This window comes from Diplotaxodon limnothrissa, linkage group LG6 (genome assembly GCF_057381915.1).
Source record: "Diplotaxodon limnothrissa isolate DT_005_m linkage group LG6, D_limnothrissa_male_GT1.1, whole genome shotgun sequence".
NCBI classification, from domain to species: domain Eukaryota; kingdom Metazoa; phylum Chordata; class Actinopteri; order Cichliformes; family Cichlidae; genus Diplotaxodon; species Diplotaxodon limnothrissa.
The window spans coordinates 12,346,248-12,373,515 of NC_140601.1; the positions used below are offsets into that span (position 1 = coordinate 12,346,248).

The following is a 27,268-nucleotide window of genomic DNA, read 5'->3' on the forward strand; positions in this document are numbered from 1 at the left end:
GTGGAGCTTTTTTGTCAATTCGCAAACATGCAAAACCGTTTTGAAATGTGTTAAAACCGCACTGCAGTCAGTCATTCCTTAAATATTCAAATAGAAGAGGATCGTCAAGCACAGGTGTAACTATTGGAATTCTCTGCTGCACTGCACTAATACATGCAACATACAAAGATTAATACATTCACGAGCTTCTGCTATGACGCATTCAATTATGTCTCTATTTACATACAACTTTTTTTTTTACTTTTCAAGTGCTGCAAATGTCAAATGCATGTGAATAATGTTACAGATCGAGCACTGGCCATTTCATTAGGTAAACCTTGTCAACAACTTATAAATATAAATTCACCCAGTCGCATGGAAACAACTCAGTGCATTCAGGCATGTAGACATGTTGAAGAAGAGCATCAAATCACTTCAAACTCAATGAGGAAGAAAGCCAATTTAAGTGTTTTTGAATTGGACACTGTTAGAAAAAAGAGAAAATATCCTGTGAGCGGCAGTTCTCTGGGTGAAAATGCTTTGTTGATGTCAGAAGAGAATAACCAGGCTGCTGCAAACTGCTAGAAAGGCAATAGTAACTCAGCCACTCATTACAACCAAGGTATGCAGAAGAGCATCTCTGAATGCACACTTATCATTTTGAAGCGGTTGTGTTACAGCTTTCAAGAACACACCAGGTGTCACTCCTGACATCAAGGCTCACCAAAATTAGATATTAGAAGATTGAAGAAATGTTGCCTGATCTGACAAGTCTTCATTTGGACAGTAGTGTCAGAACTTGTTGTAAACCGCATGAAAGCATCCATCCTGGCATGATGTAATGACATGGGAATATATTTTTGGCACACTTCAGGTCTCTCCGTACCAACTGAGCATTGTTCAAAGCCTACCTATGCACTATGACCATGCCTATCGCTTTAATAACATTAATGTACCTGGGTTAGAAAGTCTATGCATAAGATAACCTAAAATCTTTCTGGAAGCCAAACACACCTTTTCAGTACCACGTTGGACGGCCTTTTTACCTTCAGAACTGCCTTCATTCTTTGTGGCACAGATTCAAGAATCAGAATCAGAAAGGGTTTTTATTGCCAAATGTTGAGCAGATTTACAACATTAGGAAGGTCAACAAGGTGTTTGTAACATTCCTCAGAGATTTTGGTCCATGTTGACATGATAGCATCACACAGTTGCTGCAGATATGTTGGCTGCACATCCGTGATGCAACTCTCCCAATCCACCACATTTCAAATGTGCTCATTGTCATGTTTCATTAACTCTAATCCAACGATCAAGTTTGGATGAACCAAAAATACAAAGAACTTGTTTTTTTTTTAAGAACCATTGACCAAACTACGGACAATGGAAGTGACCATACAAAATATACTACAGGAATACTTTTTCTACTTGAGTCATCCGAGAGATTTTATTTCAAATTAACTCTTTTCAGACACTGGATATGTAACATTGCTGGCTTGATGAATCTGTTAAAGTGACAACAGACTGCTACGTTCATTACAACACTGATGGGACAAGACACTGTACTTGCACAGTATTGCATACTACTTGCGAGATATAAAGATAAATCAATTGGCATACATAATGCACGAGGTTAGAGGCTTGTCATCAGCTCTTTAAAACAGAGGCCACACTGTATGTGCGATTACGGGACTTTAATCAATGGATCAGACAATCTTGACCAATCCTGTCTCCATTTTAGGGTAATTATTAAACATCAGATTAATGCCATTGTGCCACATTCATAAGTATGCATATATCTCTTGAAGCTCAGAAGTCAGATTAACAGAAAGGAGTATATGTCTTTGTTTAGGTTTAATAATCAAAGGCTTCTCAGACTGCTGTAAATGTTCTTGATCACATTACTGTTTGTTTACCACTATCAGCTGCTGTTTCGGTCTCCCCAAAGTTCTCATGGATGTTTTTGGCTTCTTGTCATGAATCTTCACATGCGCTTGATAGCCCTGATTGTAATAGAAACACTTCCCACATATCTTACACGCATACGGGTTCTCTCCGGTGTGAACTCTCAGGTGAACTTTTAGGGTATCTGCTCTGGAGTAACGTTTCCCACAGATCGAGCACAGAAAAGATCGCTCTCCGGTGTGAGTCTTCAGGTGCAAATTGAGGTTGTAAGATTGCAAAAATGCCCTCCCACACTGATCACAGTGGTAGTTCTTTTCGCCGGTATGAGTTAACTTGTGTTTTTTAAGCATTTCCATCGTGACACAAGTCTTCCCACACTCTGAACAGAGATAAGTTAAATCTCCTGAGTGGAGGCGCATATGCATTTTAACACTCTTATTATGTTTGAATCTCTTCCCACAGTCAGGACATGCAAAAGGCTTCCAGTGAATCTCGCGGTGTTCCTCTAGCTTATGTTTCTCAGGGAAGTCCATTCCACACTCCCCACACATGTGAACTGTAGCAGGAGATGCTTTAGGCTCGCTCTTCTCTTCAATTAATGTCCACTTTGGTAACTCTCCTGTGAAAAATACAAGCATGTACACAATTAAAAATAAAGTAAACAAACAAAAAAAACAAAACCTCAAGTTCACAGCCAGGTGAACTGAATAAAATTGCTCATGATGTTACACAGTGAGAGCCTCTGCTTGAAAAACTTGGGTCGAGGCATTGATTGTTTTGTTGAGTTCACACTAAGTTCTCATTACATTTGCTGAAGAAACTGATGACTCATCCTGCTATGTGGAAACTACCAACCAGCAGTTGGCTGAACGAAGATGATGTAATTGTTTTTAATTGGATGATTTTTTTTGTTTTTTTCCCAGTTGAATAAAGTAAGGGTACAGTGTGTAAAATCTCACTAGTAGATTGCTGACTGCAGTCAACTGAATTAAAAAATACTTTTTAAAAGTAGTCCGATATGAGTCAATGACTCATTGAAACTCACCTCTATACGATGATAGCAATACTTAGGCGAGTTGTTGGATATCCTGAACTTTTCTGTTGGTAAGCTGCTGCTGTTGTTAGCGGCTGTTATCCTCTGTTAGCTGCTGTTAGCCAGGATTAGTGAAACTTTCTTTGACTTTGTTGGACTCTGATGCTCAGTGATTGTGATCAAACTGTTTATCAGTGTTGTTCACTGTCTGGAGACGGGAGGATCACATATTTAATCTGCTGACAATAATTAATTGTGACAATATTGAGAATAAATAAGCATGTTCACGGATATTTTCATGTGTTAAAAGGCCTGACTTCTGCTGACGGCTTAGAGGTCAGAGTTGAGGAGGAAGAAGATGACATTTTGTCCAGATGCTGATCATGTTTTCTCTTTCCTTTATGTTTTTGTTTCTTTGGCACCCTTTCTCAGATGATAAAACACAGTTATTGGATTGGATTGGATAATGCATTTGTTTCTCAGTTGCAGTTGCCTGCAACTGAGATAACAAACCTTGCCGACCGTACTTACAATACACAACTTCACGCTAGGGAGACAGGTCAGGCTAGGTAGCAAAAGGAAAAACAATGAAATGTATAAAACAAAAGGTCAGATCAGGAGAAAAAAAAGAATTTCTGCTCATACTGATCCTTAAAAGGAGTCAGCATGAGGAAAAGACAAAAACTCCAGCACATAAAAAGCACAAATATCACATCGTAACACCATAAAAACACAAGACAAGCAACATGGGGGGGTATGCCAATGTGCACAGCTGTTGGCATACCAGTTCAGCCTGAGAAAGTGTCCTTTCGCCCATTAGGCGAAGATCAACAGTCCGCAGCCTACGCAGGTGGCCTCGAGGGATTGGGCAAGAGAGACAGTTCGTTCTCATCATCATATCTCTTGGAAAATTGTTGTTGTTCTCGTCGGCAAGTTATGATGCTTTTTATCTTGAATCTAACGGTTGCAGACACCAATTAAAAGGACACCTATGAGTTTTTTTCTCCCCGACTGTTGGCCTAATACAAATGTGGTTGGTCTCTAACAACATACAGCCACAATGAGATTAGGTGGAGCAGCGATGTCTATCTCGCCCACTATAGTCAAGTTGGTGGGGCAACATGGCGGCATCTACAAATCGGCGTCCGCTCTCATGCATTTTTAATGGATTTTTTTAAGTTTAGGAGAGTGCATCAATTTTTTGGAAGATGTTATTCTATTTATGAGTGAACACTATTTTTTTAAAATTAAACTGACTGTAATCTTTACACAGCTCATGCTTGTTCGACCAGTAGAGACTGCCCTCTGCTGGCACAAGCCGTGCAAAATGCATCACCTTAACATCAGTATTTGAAAGAGGAGCAGCTGTATTTTTGAAGGTACTGAAAACCATCAAAACATCAAAATGCCTAAACACCCAGGTATTCAACAAAACCGTGATACCAGTCGAGTCTACTCAGCAGTCCATACATTTTTTAACTGTTCTTTGTGCAGCTCGGTAAAAGATGAGTAAAGAGGATTTTCAACTGCCACAAACATCTAACTGAAACAGGTTAAAGTGTCCTGAGCACAGCGGGAGGTTCCTCTCACCTCTGTGAACTTTCATGTGTGTCTTGAGGTTTCCACCCTGGGTGAATCCTCTCCCACATATGAAGCATTTGAAAGGTCTTTTTCCCGAGTGAATCACGAGGTGTCGTTTCAGGGCGTTGTGCCGGGGGAACACTCTTTCGCAGGTCGGGCAGTAGTACATCTTCTTTGGTTTACAAAGCTCCTGGGAGCTTTGTACACTGGTAGGTTCTAGAGTGAGAGTTTCTCCTCAAAATACAGAAATATCAGTGTGAAGTTGTTGCACTGCATGCACTGTGTGTGTATGGTTTCCATTTATAATCAAATTATGATATTAAAGTGTGTGTAGATCTTTTTCTTATTTCAATAGTTTTCAGACATATAAAGCATAAAAAAAGGAGAAGACAGAAAATCGACTGTCTGTTACTTTTGATATCTTTCTAACAGAAGGCAAGAAGTTAAACCACAAATTAAATGAAGCTCAAAATAATATTCATATGTGTACCACAAAAAGAAGGACCATCTTTCATAATGAATGTTGGTGAAGCCCAAGACATGAACATGATTTTTAGCTTCATCTTATGCAACACATGTACTGTCTGTCAGTCTTTTTAATAACACTCCATCACCTGTGGGTGCCGTGCTGTGATCCTGTGTTTCAGGTCTGTGGTCTTCACTGGGATTTTCATCAGTGTTCGTCTCATTCCGGTTTATTTTCTTTGGCACGTTGTGATGTGAGACAGATGGAGTGAGCTCCAGCTCATACGACGGAGGTCTGGAGGAAGCCCCTGGTGTCCGGGAAGACTGATCTGCTGAACAGGTGTTTTCAGGTTTTTGCTCCTGATCCTGTGAACACACAAAGAGCTTTAAATTCTCTTGCTTGAAAGCAGTGTTTGCTGTGAAATGGTGGGATTTTAAACATCTACAGGATGCATTTTCTCCAAACCTTGTGTTGATTTCCAAGCAGATGGTAAGGCTTGTTTCCTATATAAACAAACCCATTATTATATTACAACCACTAACAAGGTTACACAGAAAACCTGACCGTTTTCCAGAAAATCATGACTAAATAATGAATCCAGTATGACCAGTGTTGCCGTCCTCACTCTGAACGTGGATTGTTTCTGCTCCTGGTGGTTGTTCTGTTTGTTCTGCATCTACAGCATCATGCACGGGGACCTGTTTGGTGACCGACTTGGGAGCACTCAGGCAGCCAGCACTGTAGGAATAAGAAAAGGTCATGAAAAAAAAAGTCATTTTTATTGATACAAACTTCTGGTTCAGAGCTTACCGAACATGTACAGGGGGAACGTAATCCTGATCATCGCTGTCATCATAGCAACCATCCCCTTTTGCCGTTTCCTCTTCTGATGTCGAACCATGTCCTTTGTACTCACATGGAAAACAAGTAATTTCCTCTGTCCTGTTCATATTTTGTAAAATGCAAAATATATTATTAGACAGTTACGACCCAATAAAACACTGATGAACACAATATACGCTGCTTTATACCCTGTTTCACATGTCAGTGCAGGCTTGCACACGCTGCTTTTCAACAAGCTGCACCCAGCATAAGTTAAATTAAAGGTGCCACGTTGTGTGCCATTTCCATGTGGTCACAGCTTCTGAAACCTTTCCATTCAGAAATACTGTCAATAAATTAAATCATCATTTTAAAACTGTGTTTTTATTAACTGAGGTTATCTTTGTCTAATATTAAAATGTATTGATGATGCAACTCTTCAACATTTGACAAATATGTAAAATTCTCAGAAATCAGGGAGGCGGCAAATACTTTTACATAGTACTGTAAATCTTGTAGAAGTGCAACATACATTTGAGGGTTAACTATTAACACAGCTGAAACCATCGCTCTAAGTTATGGAGGCATTTATTATGTTCTTTTCTCACAGCCCACATCAGAGCGAGACCAGATCAAAAACTACTACACTGACCAAATCTGGACTAGTTTATTTGTTTAAACAGTTTCTGATTTGTAAAGAAAGGCTGCTTAAAGACACACTAACAAACTGAACAAATGTTTCAAACATCATTCGGAGCTTTAATTAAAAAGTCCAACAGTGTTTTAAAGAAAAAAAAAAACAAAGCAATACAAAAAAAAATAAAAACCCTCACTGCTGTACTTTATTTGTTTTACTTTCTTTTCCGGTAACTGTTAAATCAGAAACTACCTTTGTGTGCCTATGTGCTTTGCAAGCCAGGGACCAATCACTTCCCTCTTCGCTATACCGTCTAGCTGTTGCGTCGCAAATCCTGCAGGACACACCCCCTGAGCCTAATCAGGAAACGCCCATCTCACAGCACTCGGTCAGTGGCTGCAGCTGGACTACTACCAGATACTCATAGTTAAAACAAAACCAAACCCCTATGCTACTCAGCGACTTTAGCTTTATGATGACGCTAACGTTAGCTTGACTACAACACGACAGTGATAGAGCACGGCGTGTTACATTTGACATCTTAGCTACCTTAAACACGATTCAAGCACAGGTAACTACCTGTCCAGCAGAAATGTGGCGAACTCTGCATCTGTTTTGAATCCTCTCTGTTCCCGTACGTGCTTCCACCTGTGAAAAACAGCTCCAATGTTTAGTCTGTTTTTGTCTCGGGCTAACGCTTTCGTTTCAGCTCGCTGGTTGTCGGGAACCTTCTCTTTAACTGGCTCTGTTGTGTTCGCTGGCATTAGGAGAAGGGGGACGGGCGTTTCGTCGCATGCTGGAGGTTGCTCCTCAGCCATTGTTTGTAAACTTTTCCCGAAGATTTGGAGCTAGAGCGCATGCGCAAGGTAGAGGCGGTGCGCGGCGCGTTCACGAACCGGCGTTCTTCTCGCACTGCTGGTGTTCAGAGAAACTATGGGCTCAAAATGTGGTCATAAATATTTTGTACTTGTAAAAAAGATTTGTACTTGTAAAAAAGATTTGTATGTGTAAAAAAAATTTGTGCGTGCGTAAAAAAGATTTGTATGTGTAAAAAAGATTTGTGCGTGCGTAAAAAAGATTTGTATGTGTAAAAAAGATTTGTGCGTGCGTAAAAAAGATTTGTATGTGTAAAAAAGATTTGTGCGTGCGTAAAAAAGATTTGTATGTGTAAAAAAGATTTGTGCGTGCGTAAAAAAGATTTGTATGTGTGAAAAAGATTTGTGCGTGTGTGAAAAAGATTTGTGTGTGGACTTAGAAAAAAAACCCCTGCAAGTTACAAGTACGAATTTTGACCCTATTTTTCTTCCTTTAAGCTGATTGGTCAATGTCATGTCAATCACAAATTAAACAATCCAATCAGAGAACAGATGGGTTTGGCTGTCGGGGGGATGCTTTACGGACCTTCAGGTCCTGGAAGGGTTGCAGATTGAAGATGGAGGACAGCGGTGCCGCTTCTGCGGCGCAGGTAAGCTTTAGTTTATGGTTTACTGCAGGGGTGCTCAATACGTCGATCGCGATCGACCAGTCGATCGCAAAGGTAGTATTGGTAGATCGCATGGCATTAAAAAAATAGATGCCAGCCTATCATCCATCCCGTCACTTGATTGATACAGGGAAGCCAGTCAGATGACAGCAGATTTTTTCTGACGCTTAGGTCGCTGCGCATGCGCAAACAGCGGCGCGAAGTGTAGTAAAACTGACAAGCTAGTCAGCGAGTTAACTCCAATTTTTAGCTCTCGGTTTTTTCTCTTAAACCTGGCCGTCAGCAGCTACTGTCCGGACTATGCATCCCTGGCTGATTCAATTCAGTGCAAGTCATCAGAGTAAACTCAGGTAATGACAAAAAATTTACATAGTTAATTGTGTTGTGAAATATTGGATATTGCGGTTATGCATGTATATACATTGTAGATATAAAGAATCCTCAATATATTTATAAATAAGTATATGTTTTGGATTTTTGTAGTGGGTAGATCATTTTGACTTGGTCATTTTATAAGTAGCTCACATGCGGAAAAAGTGTGAGCACCCCTGGTTTACTGGAACAAGCTAATTGTCCAGACATATATTTTTGAATATCATGTTCGTTTACTACACTGTAATTTTTCACGGTGCCAAAAGATAGCTTAAAAAGGGCTCTCAACATTAGCCCTAGTGTTGCATGTGTTTAAATAGTCTCCTGTGTGGCATGGTCTGTCTGCTTAAACATCAGCATCGTGGAGAATTATGTGTTTGGATTTAAGTGTAATCCCGATGAGATGTCGTTTTGGTAATAATTGGAACTGAAATGCTCTGACTTGACCTTAGCACTGGTCCCAGGTCACCCCCGAGTTTGTGTTAGAGTAATACTACAGTAATTACAGTATACAACAACTTTCAGCAGCTACTGAAAGTTAGGGGACCTAGCTTAACTTTCAGTAGCTGCTAACGCATTAACGAGCAAACTGCGCTAACGTGTTATGCTGCGCTAACGGAAAATCGGTTAATGTCATTTTAAGGAGATTACTGCTGACAGCACAAATATATGTGTGTGTATAAAGTATCTGATTTCAGTTTTCTTCTACTACTGTAATTATGGCTTAACAAGCTTCCTGAGTGAGCGTTTTGGGATTTATGACAGCTTATAGGCAGTGACATTGAGAAGTACTCTGTTATACAGTACCAGATTGACCAAGAATGCTTCTGTAGTTAACTGTAGTGCAGTGTCTGTCTGGTGTCAGTAAGCTAATGTCTGTTGATATTTGCTTTGCTGGATGTGTCCTGTTCAAAAATTTAAGAAGGAATTCAGGAGAAAATGATTTAAAAAGATTGGATTTGCTTCAGCAGTTGAAATTACAAGTTTATAGTGCCAGCCTTTTGTGTGAACCAGCTTCCCAAAAAGGATAATGCTGAAACGGGCTTTACAGCTTATATACTGTGACAATAAAAACATATGCTGATTCTAAGGCCCAGTTCACGGCATCTTGTTCAGCCTCCCTAATCCAGAGACTAATCTAACCATTATCGTGTGTTTGTAAGCATACTGCAAAAAACCCCTCTGCACTCTATGTGTACCTGCAATATTTCGAATACAGCGCTGAATGACATTCTCAACCTTCAAACATGGAGTGCCAACATGCTTATGAGCACATTTGCGTTGTGTACATCTTTAAAAAAAAAATGAAACAGCCTTACTTAATAATTTTGTAAAGTAAATTTTCAACCCTAACAGATGTCACATGTGTTTAGGGACTTTTAAAGTCTTTCTGCATCGGGTTATGTGTTTTGAAGTGTGCTATACTAAATTTGTGGGTCATCTGTGTCATCATGGGAACATCCACAGGGTACTTCAGAGAGAGAAATAGTAGAGTGTATGATACATCCATAGAGAAACGTGTAAATCTTTGAAAATTGCCTGATTGTTTTACTTAACAGGTGACTGTAAATCAAGTGGACCTTGGTCGATCTCCCTCCAGAACAGAGAACCTGGGATGTTCCTGTGACTCTTTGGTGGGTTCATTTTTTTCATTATTAAAGTAAAGTTGTTTGAATTTTTTGAATACAGCAAGGTGGCACAGGATAAAACATATTTAAAAATAATTTTTAATGCAATTCAGTTTCTTTACTGTATTACAAAGTTAATCAAAATAAAAAGATTTCATGAGAATATTATTTGGTTTTATTGAGTTTTACGCAGTTTGACATTTCATTGTTCCTTCAATGCACTTCATATGATATTAGTAATTGAATAATTTTTTTCTTCTTTCAGGTGGCTTTAGGAAGACATGTTTTCCAAAACCTTCAAAATAGGCTGGTGCAGTCCTACCAACAGCAGCCCTTGGACCTTGATCATATTGAGTTCCTCTGCGTGAACGCATCAACTCTAGTCTGTTCTCTTTCTGCTCATATTAATGTTCCATCAGTGGTAGGTTTATTTGATTTAGTTTTGGTTATCTTTAAAAATCGTTTCAATATATGCCATTCTTATGTATCTTATAATGTTAATTTTACAGTGTAGTAATTATGCTATACAAATGCACCTGTCATCCATTGCCTTGTTAAATCCAAGATGAAATTTTGTTCTGTGTTTCAATATAAAGATTGGGTATAAGAATAATGATAGTAAGATGGTAAAACTGAATTCCAGGATTTCATCCAACTAAATATTTTAATGCAACCATTTTTTAGGTGGTTGAAGCTCTTCACCACCTCATCTGCCTCATCCATTCCGATATGGATACAAGAAGGTCTGCCATTGTTGTTGACAGCTCAGCTGGTGAACGGGGGAGGCCAAAGCTCTATGTTTCCAAAGACCACCTCAAAGATCTAATAAAGATGGACCTCTCCGTTCCTTGTATCTCCAAGCTTTTGGGCATATCGCAGAAAACAGTCCGACGAAGAATGGAAGAGTGGGGCCTCTCAATAACGGCAACCTACAGCTCACTATCAGATGATGAAATTGACAACTTAATTGCAGCCATAAAACAGGAATCAAAAAATCTGGGTTAGTTATTCATGTGAAAAATAATGCTTGTAATAAGGCTATTTTATTTTTCTTGCTAGCAACCGTTCATATTTACATGAATAACACTAGCTGAATGTCATGATTAGTTAGTAGTTTGATTTACTGTACTATAAGTGCCTTCCAATGTGCAGTTGTGATTCTTTCACTATGGAATGTCTTTTTAGGCTACAGAATGGTTAAAGGATGCCTCAGGGCACTGGGCCACAGGGTGCAGTGGAACAGAGTATGGGATTCCATGCGTCGTGTTGACAGCGCTGGAATCCTTGAAAGGATGGCAAATCTTGGATGTGTTGTCAGAAGGACATACAGTGTTCCTGGTCCTCTGTCACTGCTCCACATTGACACCAACCATAAGTTAATTAGGTAAGTTTAACATAACTCAATAGTCATAGGGCACATTTGGGCCCATTACTATTTAACTCATTCATGCATATGCAAACACTGTATTTTACATTACGCCATCACTTTACCGCCAAGTTAGCAGTTTTATTTATATATATATATATATATATATATTTAGTGTTTATATATCATATTTGATTATTGGTGAAAAATGCAATTAATTAATTATACTCAGTGGCTGAAGTCTTAGGGGCTGTGTCTTTGTCTCTTTACAGATATGGACTTGTGATGTTTGGTGGTGTTGATGGCTTCTCAAGGAAGGTTTGCATTCTTCACTAAAATAGCAGAAAATGTGATGCTAGTACTAGTACTTCCATAATGTCTCTTTATTTTCAGATCTTGTACTTGAAAGCAGCTAACAACAACAAGGCTTCTACAGCACTGACGTTCTTCCTTGAGGCTGTACAGAAGCATGGATTTCCATTGAGGTATAATGCAAAAACTTGCTGTTCACATTAGAGCATAGAGGCTTAAATCAGTCTCACTTATATTTTGAATACACATTCGTGCCTGACACACATGCTTGCTGTCTGGAAATGATTGAATTTTCCTATCATTTGTATTATATTTTCAGAGAAATACTACAATAATAATAATAATAATAATAACACGTTTTATAACACCTTAAGGTTATCTTACAATAGCAACAATACAATATATTGAAACATTGCAAATAAAATGTAGACATAAGTTAAAGAAGAGAAAAGCAAGCATGACAGTATAAAAGCTAATCAAGTTAAAATGGACTAATACAGAATCAGGTGTATGCAATTCTGAATAGATGGGTTTTGAGACGTGACTTAAAAGTGGTGAAAGTGTTTGTTGTCCGGAGATCTGGTGGAGGTACATCCAAAGTCTTGGGGCAGAACAACTAAAGGCTCTGAGTCCCATTGTAGTTAGGCAAGCATGTGGAACAGACAGAAGGGAAGCTGAAAAAGAGCGAAGTGTATGAGGGGGCGAGTACCAATGTAGTACAAATGTAGAAGATCAGATAAATATGGACGAATATGTCAAATCAGTGTCAGCTGTTTCCCATGTGTTTTCATTTTCTCTAATCACACTTGTGTGTATTTAGTCTGTGTGTTTCTGTTCATTCTTTGTCATGTTGTCTGTTGTCGTTTGTGCCATGTTTCCATGCGTCTCTGCTTCTACGCTCCAGGTTTCAGGTATCTTTGTATCCACGGCGAGTTTCATGTTTTTGTTTTTATGTTTATCTTTAGTCTGCCCAGTTTAGCTTCATCTCTGCCTTTTGTTTTGTATAGTTTTTACCAGCCTTAAGAAACGGCTTGCTTTCTGTTAACATTCAAGTTTTGTACCACATTCCATTTTTGTCTGCACTTGGGTCAAATATTAATACTTCACATAGTCAGCTGCTCAGCCAGACTGTGATAGAACAACCATTTCACTGACTTTGCAAGTTAACATTGCTAGTTGTGTATTGTACTTTTGGGGAAAATATTTACAAATATAGCTCTGCATAAGAGCTCAAAGAGCCCTAAAAATATTATACAGTTGAATGTAAAACATTCACATTTTTCTTTAAATGATTAACTTTAAAATATTGCTAAACTGTGATACTCTGCAATTTCTGTGTCCTTTGTTTTTCATATTTCTAGAGTGAGGGGAGACCAAGGAGTTGAGAATGTTGACATTGCTCGATACATGTTTGAAGTTCGGGGCTGTGGTAGAGGAAGCTTTATGTCTGGCAAAAGCGTGCATAACCAAAGGTATTCCTAATTTACAACAAAAACATATTTTTGATTGCCAGGTGTAGTATTCTGGCGTTAATTATTGAATGTGTTATTAACAAAATTACGTTTAAAATTTTTGTTTTGTTTTAAAGGATAGAGCGCCTGTGGCGAGACGTTTGGAATGTTGTCACCAACATCTACTACGATCTTCTTCACAGACTTGAGGAAGACAGACTGTTGGATCCAACAAACTGTACTGACCTTTTTTGTGCACAGTATGTGTTTTTGCCACGAATCCAATCAGATTTGGAGACGTTTATTGAAGGCTGGAACAATCACTCTCTTAGGACAGAGCGGAACTACACCCCAAACCAACTATGGGAGATTGGAAAGACTCAGAATCCAGTCAATCCTCCTGAAAGTATTGTGGTATGATTACACATCTCTAAATTATTCAAATTGCTTTTTTGAAAAAAAAAATATATGTATATCATTGACAAAATTAATAAAGCATGTATTTTAAAGACTTCCTGAATTGATGGCGTCTAATTTCAGGCAGAGTATCCAGATGTGGACATTGCAGACTTGGACCAAACTGGTATTCACCTTCCAGAACTTGTGTCTCCACTTGACAGTGAGGATTTGGAAAGAGTGAGACACCTTTTCAATCCCATGGAACCCTCTATGTCCTATGGGGCTGACATTTACAGTTCCCTTCTCCAGTATGTGGAAGGCATTCTTGAGAACAGGCAGGATTTATAGCTTTATCTAGTGATAGTTGAAAATAATATGCCCTAACAGATGTTTACATTATGTTGAATTATCAGTTTTTGTATCTGAGGACAGTTACTAAAAGTCTGCATCAATATTTATTTTCAGTTTTTAATGTTAATGCATTTTGTGTTTGATGAGTTTACTAAACCATATTTTCCTGATAATCTGTCAGTTAATGCAAAGGTAACATGATAAATGCTTTCTGTTCTCATGTAAGTCCTTTGTTTAATAATAGCTTCAATAAAATTTTGTTTAGGTGCCATCATGCCTATTCTTGCTGATTTATATTTTTATTTAATTTTAAAGGCAAGATTCAATTAATATACTTTATTTACAGTCTGACAAGATTTCTTTTTCTTAACTGTGATGGAGTCTAGAATGTAACTTGTATTTAAGTCCAATAACTGCTGCTCCAAATCCATGTCCTTAACAACTTCTGGATTTCAATTTGGGGTGTTCAAGCATATTTCCTTTGATTTACAAAATGATTTCAAACAACCTCAAAAATAATCCGGAAAATTATCATCCAATTTTCATAGCCCAAAACTTGACTTTATTGGTAACAGCTTGAAAGTGACAAAAACTCTCATGACTGTAGAACTGTAATGTTTTGATGTGTGTTAGCTGTCCTGCATGCGGTAATTAAATAGCTTGACCACAGCTGACAGTGTGGCAGATTTTTATTAACATTATATTCAACATCATTGGACTGTGTGTAACATTTAATACAGCTTTGGTATTAATCGTGTAATCCAGGAAACTTCTTCAAACAAAGAGATGATGTAAATCGGATGCATGACAATGACTGAAACCTAAATAACACAATCATTAGTTCCTTAACTTCAAATATAAATGTTAATGGTGGGAACTGTAACTTTAATTTTTATATTTAAACTCGCATAACAATATTCACAAAAAATCAATAAGCCTAAGTAACAGTGAAACTTTTGGCTATGTAAAACATTTTTCAAGCATGGTTTAGCAAGTTTATTCGACATCCAGTGTCTACAAATTGCTTTTAAATAAGGCCGAAACCTGTGGCACAAGTTGCAATGCAATCATCAACATGTTTGGAAAAGACATTGTACTCGTGGAAGTGCCCAGGCACACGCAACGTTCCAAAACATGTAGAGGATATGAGGTAGTCTGCTTCGACTACTTCAACCTTCATGGTACCAGTCGGAATTTCCCACCCGACCCAAAACCTCATCAGCTGGCTGAGCTGGAATGGAGTGGCTGTAAAAATAATCAATGCATTAGAAATTAAATTAGATTCAAATTTTGAATCACAATGCAATTACACTCGCCTGTTTCAATGTAGGTCTTCAGAAATCCCACTGTTTGCATTTGGATGCTTTGTGGGTAAGGTGGATCATCATCGTCTTCATCATCGCCCTCATCTCCTGGCCAAACAATGTGGCTAAGAACAGCCTAAAATGAGATTTCAGAGACACACTTAAGAATGCAACTGCCTTAAATACAGTTTTTTTACATGTTAAATTTGCGAAGGGACTTTTTTCCGACACTTGGCATTTATATATGGTGTATTCTAGGGGGTGCTCATGATGGCACTGGATTATCTGGCAGCCTTTAAAAGAATTTTCCTCATGATGAATAAAGTATTATCAATCAATCATTTTGTCTCACTTAAAGTATAATGGTAAAAGGACTGATTCTTAATTTTCTACTCTCCCAGACCCTTCAAAGTTTTTTCTACAACAATTATCATTGTCACAATCACATTGTTATTTTCTGTACTTCCTACCAAAAATTCATACAGAGCGGGGAGCCAGGGTCAAACTGCTGATCAGTAGATGACCTGCTCTACCTCCTGAGCTACAGCCTCCCCTAAAAGCAGCATTAACTGTCATGCCATCTAGCCTTGTCACTGTAGTCGGCATATTAGAAATGCATTGAAATACCTGTGCAGTAAGAATGCTGTCTTCATGCTGGGGAAAGACCACTGAGGCTGTGTCAGGTCTTTGTTGAAGCATAGTCAACAATCCGGTGTCCTTCAGACCTTTTCTGATGTGTTTTGTCTGCCTTTTAGTTCGGCCTATCACCTAAAACAATAATTAAAAATAACCACATGACATTTGCTTAGGTGATGACAATCTAAAAAATTTTTTTAAAGGGCAATCTTACTGCATGATGGAGAAGCTGTTGGAACAGCCATCTGCGGTTTTCTGCACTAACGGGTGGCAAGTCCCAGGAAATGGCCAAATTGTTAATGTCATCCTTCTGCTGCTCAGTGAGGTGTTTATTACCATCAAGCTTATAGAGGAAAAAAAATTCCATTTTAGTATGTTGCAAATATATTGCATAAAAAATCTGCATTTTCTTGGGGGGGGGGGGGGGGGGGGTATTTACACGTATATAAAAATAATGAGTTAATTTAAATTATGATTTCACAAAGGCTTGAAGTAAATTAGTATTCACCATGCAAATTGTAGAACGAATATCTAGGTCTGGCACATCATCGAGCTGTACAGTGACAGTGTCTCTATCAGCATGGACCAACATGTGAATAATAGCCTTGCTGAGGCCATGCAATCGTGGCCCATCGTTCAAAAATGAATGCCCAATCATTCTGCCTGCTACCACAAATAAGTCACTGTCTGCCAAAATCTGAGAAGTAGAAGGCACTAGATGGTTCTCTTGTCCCTCAAAGAGAAGGGTCATGTTGGCTGCACCTGGAGAAGAACAGTACAAGAAAAATAAAAAAGGTATAGCGTTATCTATTGACGTAAGTAGTTGATTAATGAAGTGGTCAAACATGATGCAAATACTTCAATCTTTTTTCTTTTTTCTTTTTTAAATTTCTGGAGTAAATTTCTCGATGGATTATTTTAAAAACTCATCTCACATTAATTAAGAAAAGGATATAGAAACATACCGCTATGGATGTTAAAGCCATGTTGCAACTTTAGCATTGCCATGCTGAAAAAATGTCTCTGGACCCCAGTGCCAACAGCTGTGTCACCTATTTTAAAATTGGGAAAAAGAAAAAGACAACAACAACAACACAAGTAAAGTTACAAACTGCTTTACAGCACCCTTTAATGGAAAATTCTCATTTACCAAGTTGGAATGTTAAACAGCCTTTAAAGAAAGTAACTGAATCTATGCTTCACCATAAGCATTACCTTGTAAAGAACAACGAAAAGGTCCTGCCCAATCAATCTGTGGTCTTTTGTAGAAAGCAATGATCTCTCGGCTCTGGGATGTTTGATCTTGTCGAATGTCAATGATAGCTGTGATTTTGGGGTTCTCCTCCTTTTCCTTTAAGAGATGCCTCTTAAACAAAACTGCAGCATCTTGGGGATCACTGGCCTTTTTCCACTGTTCTACTAAAAGATAAAGTACATTGTATGCAAAAATAACATTTTGTACTGTAAACCCAGTAAGCCAAAAAATTAAGGCCCAGCACACTTTCTGGTAAGCACGTCAATTTGGAATTTTAAATATACTCTGACATTTGGTATGAAAAGTACCTTCCTTATTGTTGGCTGGGATGTCAGTGTTCATCTCAGCAGCAAAATTGAGAAGTGTGTCTCTGACTTCATGTGCTGCGTGATGCAGGTCATCCACTTCACTTTACCCAAAGTGTTGCAAAAGAAAAAAAAAACATCAGTGTTTAAACCGATCGATCGATAGATGGATGCAGGAATACTGTCAATAAAAGATAAGGTCACCTAAACAATGCACTCTAAAGAAGCAAAAGTATATTGTTAAAATGCCAGGATGAACACTGATAAAAGCTCATCCATGTGGTCAACATGATCATAGAAGATGAACAGGTTAGATAAGGATGAGCCCCTGCTATGACATGATGCAAAGACAGAAGCAAGAGCAACTATAAATGTGCTACACATAGCATTTGTTTAGTGTTGTCCAACTAAAATGAACTTACCGATCACCACATGTACTGGCATGCAAGACCAAGTCATCTGGAGGATAATGATTTCCACAAACAGGACAAGAAGGCTGAAGAGGATATTGCAATTAAAAAGTGTATTTATTTTAGTCCTAGCAAAGATGAACAGTCCAAATCTAGCACAGAATGCCACAGGTAATTAGCAAATAATGAAACAGTTGAACAAAGATCTGCTTGGAATTTTGTATTGTCCATATTACAATGTTAAATATATCTGGGAACTCACCTCCAATTGGACTTCATTCTGATGTGCCTGGTCAGTTATGCTTTCACACGCGGCTTCCTGGTAAAGGAATCTAATGTTACATTACACATTTATGGTAGCTACATGCTGCTCACGATTTGTCATTTAGAGCAAACTAGGGGATCAACGCCCCTCATGGGGACACTCCAATAGGGCATAAAGTTTTGGACTCTCCACCAATTGCTCTAAAGCAGGGGTGTCAAACTCAAATACACAGTGGGCCAAAATTCAAAACTGGAACAAAGTCGCGGGCTAACATTAATATTTATTGAAATATATTTGTTCCTCCAGATATAAGAATGAATCTTTTCTTATGGACTCAAACACGTTTTGCTAAAAAACGGAATATGAAACAAGCAAAGCTTAATACTAAACAATATATATATTAGCTGTATAATACCAGTAGGCCAACTCTAATAGTAATTTGGTATGGCTTCGCAGGGCAAATGTAATTAGGCTGCGGGACAGGTTTTGACACCTATGCTCTAAAGAAACGAAGAAGCTTCTCAGATGAGAGGTGGCACATCTTCAAGAAAACTTATAGAAGTCCAGATGTTTTCTTTGCAAACTCTTTAGACTACAATGACTGGTGTTGAAAACACGCAGTTCTTTGAATCTTTGGGCTGAAGGAAGGACAATACTCGGTGTATCAATGCTCAATCAACAATCATTTATTTCCATACAATTCAACAGTTAGAGCATTACAACGTCCGGACGGGAGAGATGCTACCAGAGGGTCAGGCACATGTCTCAAAATGGTGACGGGTTGCTCAGCTTTTTATAGTCTCTAGTGGCCCCCAGCTAGTCGTAAAAGCCAAAACATCACATTTTTTCTCTGTTACAGCGCCTAAGTTATGACCTCGGCAGTTGTTTCTCTGCTTTCTGTAAGGTGGGGGTGTGGAATGTGGTCTGTCTATCTCCCCTGTCTTTAGACACAGAGTCTCCTGCTTACAACCTTCTCTTCATGATTCAACAATTAAGCATGTCAAGAAAACAGTGTAACACATTCCCAGCAGATCAAGGATACAGAGTGATGCACATTTATCTAATGAACTAATATGTGAATATGTTCTGTTAACTCAAAAGTATAATGAGAACTAAACTACATACAGATCACACACTCTATTTTAAAGGGTATAATATGATCTACAGCAGTATTCTAATTCAACTACTTTGATTACATATATAAGGTAACATATAATAACAGAATAATATCACAATACCCTCTTTTGATCTCTCATTAAAGAGATCACTAATAACAAGCACTTCAGCGTTGCAAGGTCCAGGTTTTCTTGATCCTGAGGCCCTCTGTCCCCCTTTAACGGGTGGACCATATGTGGGATGACCTCTGTGTTCACGCAGTTCAGATGCAAGCAAAGTTAGATTTACAACCATAACAGCAGTTACAGATGACACTCCCATCACTCCCCATTTTCCCACAGCTTTATTTTGGTGCTCCAGTTTTCCACCCCCATTTTAATGCCCCCTTATACCTTTCAAATGTACTTAGACTAGAACCTCTGTCTAAGGAGCTTTTAACCTTTATTTTTATTGCTGCAGCTACCAATGTCTTCCGGTTGGGTGATTCTCAGCTTCTTTCTTCGACCTCCGGGGTTAGACCACCCTTTAGTCATTGCACAGTTCTGGGAATTATTCTGCCCCGATTTCAAACAAAGATCTGTGTGTTTTGGGTTCACCGGCGTGTCCCCCTTTTTGCCAAGAGCCTCTCGAACCTCGTTGGTCTGGTGTTCCTGGTTTTCGCCAACCCCTTCATGGTTATTGCTGTGTTTGTGGGATCCATCTTCTCCAGGAGCCCAAACGTCATGACACTTGACCCCAGTTGCTGTCTCGGCAGTCCCTACATCTGTCCCTGCTGTGAAGGGTCCTCCCATCTCCGGGTCCCCGTCTGGTGTCTGTTCCTTTCTCTGCAAGAGACAGAAAACCAAAACACCTCTCTCCCTAGCCTTGATAATCTAATATTGTTATCCATTGTTCTTCTAATGATTCAAATTTGGTTTACTTATTCTAATCATAATCTATGTGTGTGTAAAAGAAATAAAAAATTAGTGAACCCTTTCTAAGTCTAACACATTATAAGCTTAAGTTTTACCATCGCTAATTTATTAAACACACAAATAAAGTCATAAAATGTTCATAACACCATTGTTTGATGTTCGGACTCAACTCCCCCTTTTTGACACACTCCCATGTGTCAATTCATTGGAGCTAGACACTTAAAAGAGAAGGTTAGTGACATCATATCTGGTAACTGGTCCATCCAGAGCTGTAACATTTTGAAATGTACATACAACAAGCCAAACCACACCTTGGTCACACCAACCCTTTTCTGCCCCGAAGATGTCCAATGCCACCCTAGTATGGACTGTCAAAAGTGGCTTTAACGCTGACTATCCTGACAATCCATTTTATAACGTTTCCTGGTCAGATTTGCCAATCTCTGCACCAGGGTTTTAAACTTTTCGCCATTTCCATTAGTTGTTATTTTTATTTAGTTTCGACTCCAGATTTTCAATTTTTACCAGTTGTAATTAGTTTTTACCAATTCTTTGCTAGTTTAGTGTAGTTTTTATTTTCTGAAAATCCTTAGTTTCAATTTAGTTTTATTTGTGTTTTGCAAAAATTAAGTGTAACAAAATCCCAGTTCCATCATATCAGTCATGCTCTTCTGGTTATCCTTGGGTGTTGAGACTAATAACTATTAACTCTTGCCGCACCGTGTGGTCCTAATTTTGGTTCAAGTGAATTGATAACCTTTTGAAGGCGATTGTTTCACACCTTTATTTAGATGTCCCAGTCCTGTTGTCTCGGGATCCATCACGCTGCCTTATCTGGGGTTAGCTGTTTTCTGGGGATGCGGGTTGAGTGGGTGAGCTCTTCAAGGAGGGGGAGTGTGCTCCCCCTGATGAGGTCTTCTAGGTAAGCTAGGTTAACCTTCTTGTGTGGGCTTTTCAAGTGCACTTTAAGGTTAGTGGGATTTTTAGTTTTATAAATGTCCCTCATGACCCCCTGATGACCCAGTATTTCATTTTTGCACACTGTAGTACACATTTTAGTTTTTGCTTGTAGCTCGCATACTCTACTTGCCACTCCTCTAATTCCTGATGTTTCTTAGAGAGGGCAACAGTACCTTTAAAATTATATCACATGTGTGGGGGTGTGGCCTTGCCAATTGTTTTGCCCACCTTTTCAAAATGGCTGGCGTGCCCACAAGCACATTTCATGGAAAAAGAAAGGTAATCTTGATATTTACATTTAAAATGTTTTGTTAAACTCAGATTTTTATTTTATTCTTTTTGCAAGTACCCCTCCTCGGTGGCGAGAAACTGTTGGTGTGGTCAAGTGGGTGCTCTGGAAACAAACGCTCAGGACAGAACAGTTATCAGTCATGTACTTCCTACAAATTTTGCATATGTTTTATTCCATATTGATCCTCTGAGTGTAATGGTACATTTTAATTTGAATTTATCCAAACTAAACACAATATTTTCTTTATTTACTTTGCTCTTGTTCTTTTGCAGTACCACATCCTATCAAATGTCCCTGTCGATTATATTCTACATTTAATAACTTACTATTTCAAGTGAGAACCTAAATCATGTGGACCAATGTTTATTATTGCATATCTCTATTCTGAATGTGGCCAGTCATTCATAGGTATTGTTCAATTTTGGCGATTTTCCTCTATAAAATTTAATTGACTTTTTACAGTGGCCTGCTATGATTAATAATAACATATTCCAGTCATGAGTGATATCAATAGTTATCTCCACTGTAGCATTTGGCATTCCCAATAATATAACATGATACCTTAATCAAAACACAGCTAATATAGCACAGTTTTCTTAATGCAAACATCAGTAACTCAAAATCAGCAACCACAGTGTTAAGTCTGCAGTTCATACTTATGTGAAGCTAGAGTCTCCTCCTCCAGTCTCTCTTATCCTCCTGCTCCTGAAAAAACAAAACAAAACAAAGCGAAGCATCCACCCTTCTCTTGTCGGCTGGGTGAATTGTTTATGAATTGTTTATTGGCATTTACTAATCCTAAAGTGGGTGCAGTCATTGTCTCAGTATCAAGTCAGTCAAAGCTTTTAGTCGTCAGTCCATCCCAGTCCATTCACATGCATACCTCCATACACATTCATACCAGATGTTGCTGATAATGGAGTCTCACGCGCAACCTATTCGAGCATCCATCACCAGCAAGATGACGTCATCATTTTAAAGGAAAACAATTCCTTGTTGTTTTTTTTTGGGCCGGATTGACTCGGTGCAATCCTTTTAGACTCAGAACTTCTCAGTGTTCCCTATAAGTGAATTTCTCCCAAGCCAATTACAATCATGGAGAAGCACACTTTGCAACTGTTTACAGTAATAATATTTTATAGCGCTTTAAATTTCAATCTTTCAGGCCTTGTTTAAAGAGCTGATTGTTAAATCATGAACTCACAAAATATCAACATATCACCACCGGTGGATCACACCTCTCAGATGTTTTTTCTCCAGTGCACTGTAACAAAAACGAAAACAGACATAACCAACAAAATACTACTAAAATAACACAAACTAGGGCCCGTTGCAGACATGTCCAAGCATAAAACTATCCCTCTCTCGCTTACGAGAAAGAACACAAGCCAAAGCTCACTGATAAAATCAAGCTAGCGCTAAACAAAACCAAACAATCAACCAGAAATTCACAGGAACATTTTGCTTCCTGCCGGGACAATATTGTGTGGGAATGAGAACCTCAGGTGCCGTAACACCTTTTGTTCCTCCTTGAATTAAAACTCAATCACAGAAAATGCCGTACTCTGACCTAAAACTTACACTATTAATTCATCATTTTCACTCTGTGCCACTGTTCCTCATCAGGGCTGTGTGAAGCACAGCAAAGAACTCAGTCAAGGCCTTGAGCCATAAACATACATCACGCACAGACATTGTTTTCATAACCAAACCGTTTTAGAACTTATTCCTAAAATCTACATAAATGCCTTCTAGGTGACATATAACACATTCTAAGTAATCAATGGCTCCTCATAATAATTATGCATTGGGATGTTTGTGTGCAGCATTTTGCATATCAGCATAAGCAAAGCATTCTTCATTGCATCAGCGTGTATGTGTGTGTGCGTGTGGATCACTCTTTATTGCACAAGCGTGTGCATGTGTATGTGTGTGCATCACTTCTCAGTGAATCAACATTCCCGTGTGTGTGTGTGTGTGTGTGTGTTTCTCTTCATTCTGAGTCAGTGCATGTAGATGTGTGTGTTTGTGTGGGTGTTTGTGTTCATCACTTTCCTGTTCTGGTGTTCTGGGTAAACCACGGCCTGAAGCATGGCCTGGGGTCCTGCCCCCCTCCTTTTTCAGTTTGTTTGCGACCATTGCTGCTGCTGCTGCTGCTCAAAATTCAGTCCGTCCTGGTTCTGACCCCAATTGGGGCAGTCCTTTCTCCAGTGTCGATGTTCACCGCAGGTGAAACCTGCATCTTCTTCTGTGTTTTTGTCCATTCTGAGGTGCCTTCTGTCCTCAGTTACTCCTCCTGTCTCGGTCACGCCCTTTTTCGCCACCCGATCATCCGTGTTGGTCCATCACTGTCCTGCACAGTGTGAATGCAAAGTTATCAAGGTCAGCATTCTTTCGCTCGGCATTACTTTTCATTCGGGCTTGGCGGGCGTCTCGTCACAGCTCTGTCAGCTGACGCAGTCTGGGAATTTTCCCCCGTGTAGTGAAACGGGCCTTAGGTTTAGTGCTCTCCGTCTCGGCTGCATGAGATCACATTCCTGCAGGTCTGTTGACATTCTCAGGTCGTTGTTGTGGGTCCAGCTGTTGCAGCATTTGGTCAGTGTCACGTATGGGGGAGAGCAGGAGTCCAGTCAGCCTCGGCTTTCAGGGCCGGCAAAGCAGCCTGTAATTAAATATGTATAGAAAAAACAAAAACAAAACAAAACAAACAAAAAACAAAAACAAACGAACAGGAAAATGATGTTGTGTTGGCTGTGTTATTCAGAGGGGAGACAACGGGGCCAGGCCCTGTGTCAGCCTTCTCTCCCCCTTTTTTTGTTTTTTGTCTCCCGATATAATCAACTCCTAACCCACCAAGTTGACAGGACAACACCGGTATATGTTAAAATTCTTAAGATCATGTTTAAAAGCCCAAAAAAGGAACTTTCTTTCATTCAGTAATCACTTTTATTAATCAATCAACAGAAAACATGTCACAATTTGAATCTTTTAACCACTAAATTTGTTGCGTCTTGCCTGGTTGGTTAGACCAGTGTTCTTTTTTTTTTTTTTTAGTTAAATTGTTGTCCTGCAACCCAGAGGGTTTCTTTGTCAGTAATGTATAGACTTCATCATTTAAGTATGTTAATTTTTCTTTAACCTTGCTGGAAAATCTTCACGTGTTCATGAGTGTAAGCTGTTTCTTCATTGCGTGTATGTGCATTTGTATAAAAGCAGGTTACTTTTATCTTTTCTCAAACTAGGCGTTACCTTAAAAGGAGCCTTTCTCTCAGATTTCTCTGCTTGTGTGTGTTTTTGTTTCACCTTTTGTTGTGATGCTCCGGACGCCTTCCCAACCTCCACAAGTCCGTTGGCCCCAATTTTATGTGTTAAAACTTCTCTTAATTTCTCCTCTAATTCTCTCCTCGCTGCTGTCTTTTTCACAGCTGCTGATTCGTGCTGGGTGTGGTTCCCATTACCTATAATTTTGCTTCGGCCGCTGTGCTTGTGGGGGCAGTTGGTCCAGGTCCGCAGCTTCCTGTATTAACACACTAAGAGATTTATTTTAATTTCATTTTCATCACTTTTAAACCGATAAGCAGGCAACACGCCTACCTTGACAGCGTAAACTGTACGCCAGTCTCCCAACACATTCCTCTCTCTACTCCTCTATAATTCTCTACTGCACACCTCTTACTATCTCTCCTTTTTATTTTTATTACACCACAGAGTAATACACCCAATTATGCCCGTCTATCTCTATGTGGCTCCAAATTCCCTCTTTATTTTAATTTCACACTCGTCAGGGGACAGGCACACAACAATTTCAACCACTGAAACGAGGAATTCAACCTTTTTATATTTCTTTACTAATCTAGACTCAACGTTTGTTCGCAAAATGTGTCTTGTTCTAGTCCGGAAATAAATGTGAACCCGTGATTACACGGCCGTTCCAGTGTTATTTCCGTAGCTATGCGGGGGCCCTCACCTCCCCAAGTCACCACCTCGGCACCCGGACAACGCCGGTCCTGGCCACGCGTCCACGGACAGGAGGGTCGCCACTCCTAGGGCAAAGTTCCACAGGTACACTAGGCATCAACCTTTGATCCTAAAATGTGTATTTGCTCTAATGTCCTCCTAATCAAACACATCAACCGTCACTGTCACTGTGTTCACGCTTCACGCTCCACACAAAAAACACTCAGAGCGCGCCTCACTCACACTCTCACTCAGTGCGCGCTTTACCCACAAGACAGCACCCAGAGCGCGCCTCGCAGCTTCACACACACTCTCTCACCCAGAGCGCGCTTTGACACTCACACACAACACTTTTCCTCAGCGGGAATTTTACACAGAAACCTCTGAGCTCAACTATTAGATCTTCTTAAAGCACACTGCACCATAGACCAAAATACCCCTTTCTCTGCGCTTATGACCGCCACAACGGAGCAAAGTCGCATCATAAAAGTGATGCTTGCATCCCCGAAGTTATACCAGACATCATAAACCAGGTTTTGCTCTATGTACTTCTTGGCAAGTAAAATTTTACTTTGTTTTATGACCGCAGCCCTTAAAAAAAAAACTCGACTGACGCCACAAACCACCGTCAAACCTCTGTTCAATGTACTAAAATTAGCACCAACCACTACTGCACTTCACAGCCGCATATCACCGGAACACGGCCGTATCATACACCAAACCTACGAACGTGTTTCGCTCTCGCGTTGCCAGTGTTTAACCGCACCGTGAAGCCAGCATCTGCTTTTCCTTAACTCAACTTCTATTTCATAGCCGGCAAGAGCCAGGACGTAACCGACACCATAAACAAACTTCAAACCTCGACTTCAATGTACTGGACTAATGGCCGCGTCTTCAGAATAAATTCTAATGTATTATTGCTACAGAAGCCAGTATTAGACAAAATTAAATGTGGAAGGTAAAGTGGCTGCAATCTAGTCCAACGTAGTATGTTATTAGTATCTCGGTAGAAGCAGATTACTGCAATCTAGTCCAACGTAGTATGTTATTAGTATCTCGGTAGAAGCAGTTTATTTAACACACTGGAATTCAGCCTCAACTTATGTTGTTAGTATCTTGCGCCAAAAACCAGACACCGACAAATTTACTGTGAAAATACATGTGACTCAGCGAACAGATTAATTTGGAAAGCCCAATATGCACATTTGGTATTTATAATACAACAGGCTGTGCTTACCTTTTTATTTTTGGACCGGTCCTCTGTTCACCTCGCCTCACGATCTCACCAAAGGTCAAATCTACACCTCCTCAGCACACCAAAGATCCGGGTCACACGGCACCAAGTTGTTGAAAACACGCAGTTCTTTGAATCTTTGGGCTGAAGGAAGGACAATACTCGGTGTATCAATGCTCAATCAACAATCATTTATTTCCATACAATTCAACAGTTAGAGCATTACAACGTCCGGACGGGAGAGATGCTACCAGAGGGTCAGGCACATGTCTCAAAATGGTGACGGGTTGCTCAGCTTTTTATAGTCTCTAGTGGCCCCCAGCTAGTCGTAAAAGCCAAAACATCACATTTTTTCTCTGTTACAGCGCCTAAGTTATGACCTCGGCAGTTGTTTCTCTGCTTTCTGTAAGGTGGGGGTGTGGAATGTGGTCTGTCTATCTCCCCTGTCTTTAGACACAGAGTCTCCTGCTTACAACCTTCTCTTCATGATTCAACAATTAAGCATGTCAAGAAAACAGTGTAACACATTCCCAGCAGATCAAGGATACAGAGTGATGCACATTTATCTAATGAACTAATATGTGAATATGTTCTGTTAACTCAAAAGTATAATGAGAACTAAACTACATACAGATCACACACTCTATTTTAAAGGGTATAATATGATCTACAGCAGTATTCTAATTCAACTACTTTGATTACATATATAAGGTAACATATAATAACAGAATAATATCACACTGGGATAACTGAGAAACTTCACAGACATTTAGAGCAAAACTTACGACTGATTTCAGCACATACATTGACTCTGGAAATTCACCCAAAGTAGTCT

At 39.4% G+C, this 27,268-nt stretch overlaps 3 protein-coding genes across 4 annotated transcripts; 1 reads left to right on the forward strand and 2 right to left on the reverse strand.

Annotated features, from left to right (window-relative positions):
- Positions 1 to 1,851: 1,851 nt before the first annotated feature.
- On the reverse strand, positions 1,852 to 7,252 carry LOC146630208 (uncharacterized). Of its 2 annotated transcripts, none has more exons than XM_085356806.1 (7): positions 7,003 to 7,252; positions 5,775 to 5,906; positions 5,590 to 5,702; positions 5,430 to 5,467; positions 5,113 to 5,329; positions 4,508 to 4,714; positions 1,852 to 2,503 (listed from the first exon to the last, which is right to left on the reverse strand). In XM_085356806.1, the coding sequence occupies exons 1-7, from the start codon at positions 7,239 to 7,241 to the stop codon at positions 1,881 to 1,883; spliced, it is 1,569 nt and encodes a 522-aa protein (XP_085212932.1). In that variant the 5' UTR covers positions 7,242 to 7,252; the 3' UTR covers positions 1,852 to 1,880. The 2 variants fall into 2 exon arrangements, with proteins under 2 accessions (XP_085212932.1, XP_085212931.1); XM_085356805.1 differs by having other exon boundaries at positions 4,508 to 4,732.
- Positions 7,253 to 7,855: 603 nt separating this feature from the next.
- LOC146630209 (uncharacterized) lies at positions 7,856 to 13,782 on the forward strand. The gene is made up of 10 exons (XM_085356553.1): positions 7,856 to 7,888; positions 9,838 to 9,912; positions 10,172 to 10,288; positions 10,591 to 10,906; positions 11,092 to 11,290; positions 11,545 to 11,590; positions 11,666 to 11,757; positions 12,946 to 13,056; positions 13,173 to 13,449; positions 13,576 to 13,782. The coding sequence occupies exons 1-10, from the start codon at positions 7,856 to 7,858 to the stop codon at positions 13,780 to 13,782; spliced, it is 1,473 nt and encodes a 490-aa protein (XP_085212679.1).
- Positions 13,783 to 14,954: 1,172 nt separating this feature from the next.
- LOC146630210 (uncharacterized) lies at positions 14,955 to 16,998 on the reverse strand. Its single transcript, XM_085356554.1, has 7 exons — positions 16,941 to 16,998; positions 16,691 to 16,777; positions 16,234 to 16,487; positions 15,940 to 16,068; positions 15,717 to 15,857; positions 15,102 to 15,225; positions 14,955 to 15,016 (listed from the first exon to the last, which is right to left on the reverse strand). The coding sequence occupies exons 2-7, from the start codon at positions 16,731 to 16,733 to the stop codon at positions 14,955 to 14,957; spliced, it is 753 nt and encodes a 250-aa protein (XP_085212680.1). The 5' UTR covers positions 16,734 to 16,777; positions 16,941 to 16,998.
- Between the last annotated feature and the right edge of the window lie 10,270 nt (positions 16,999 to 27,268).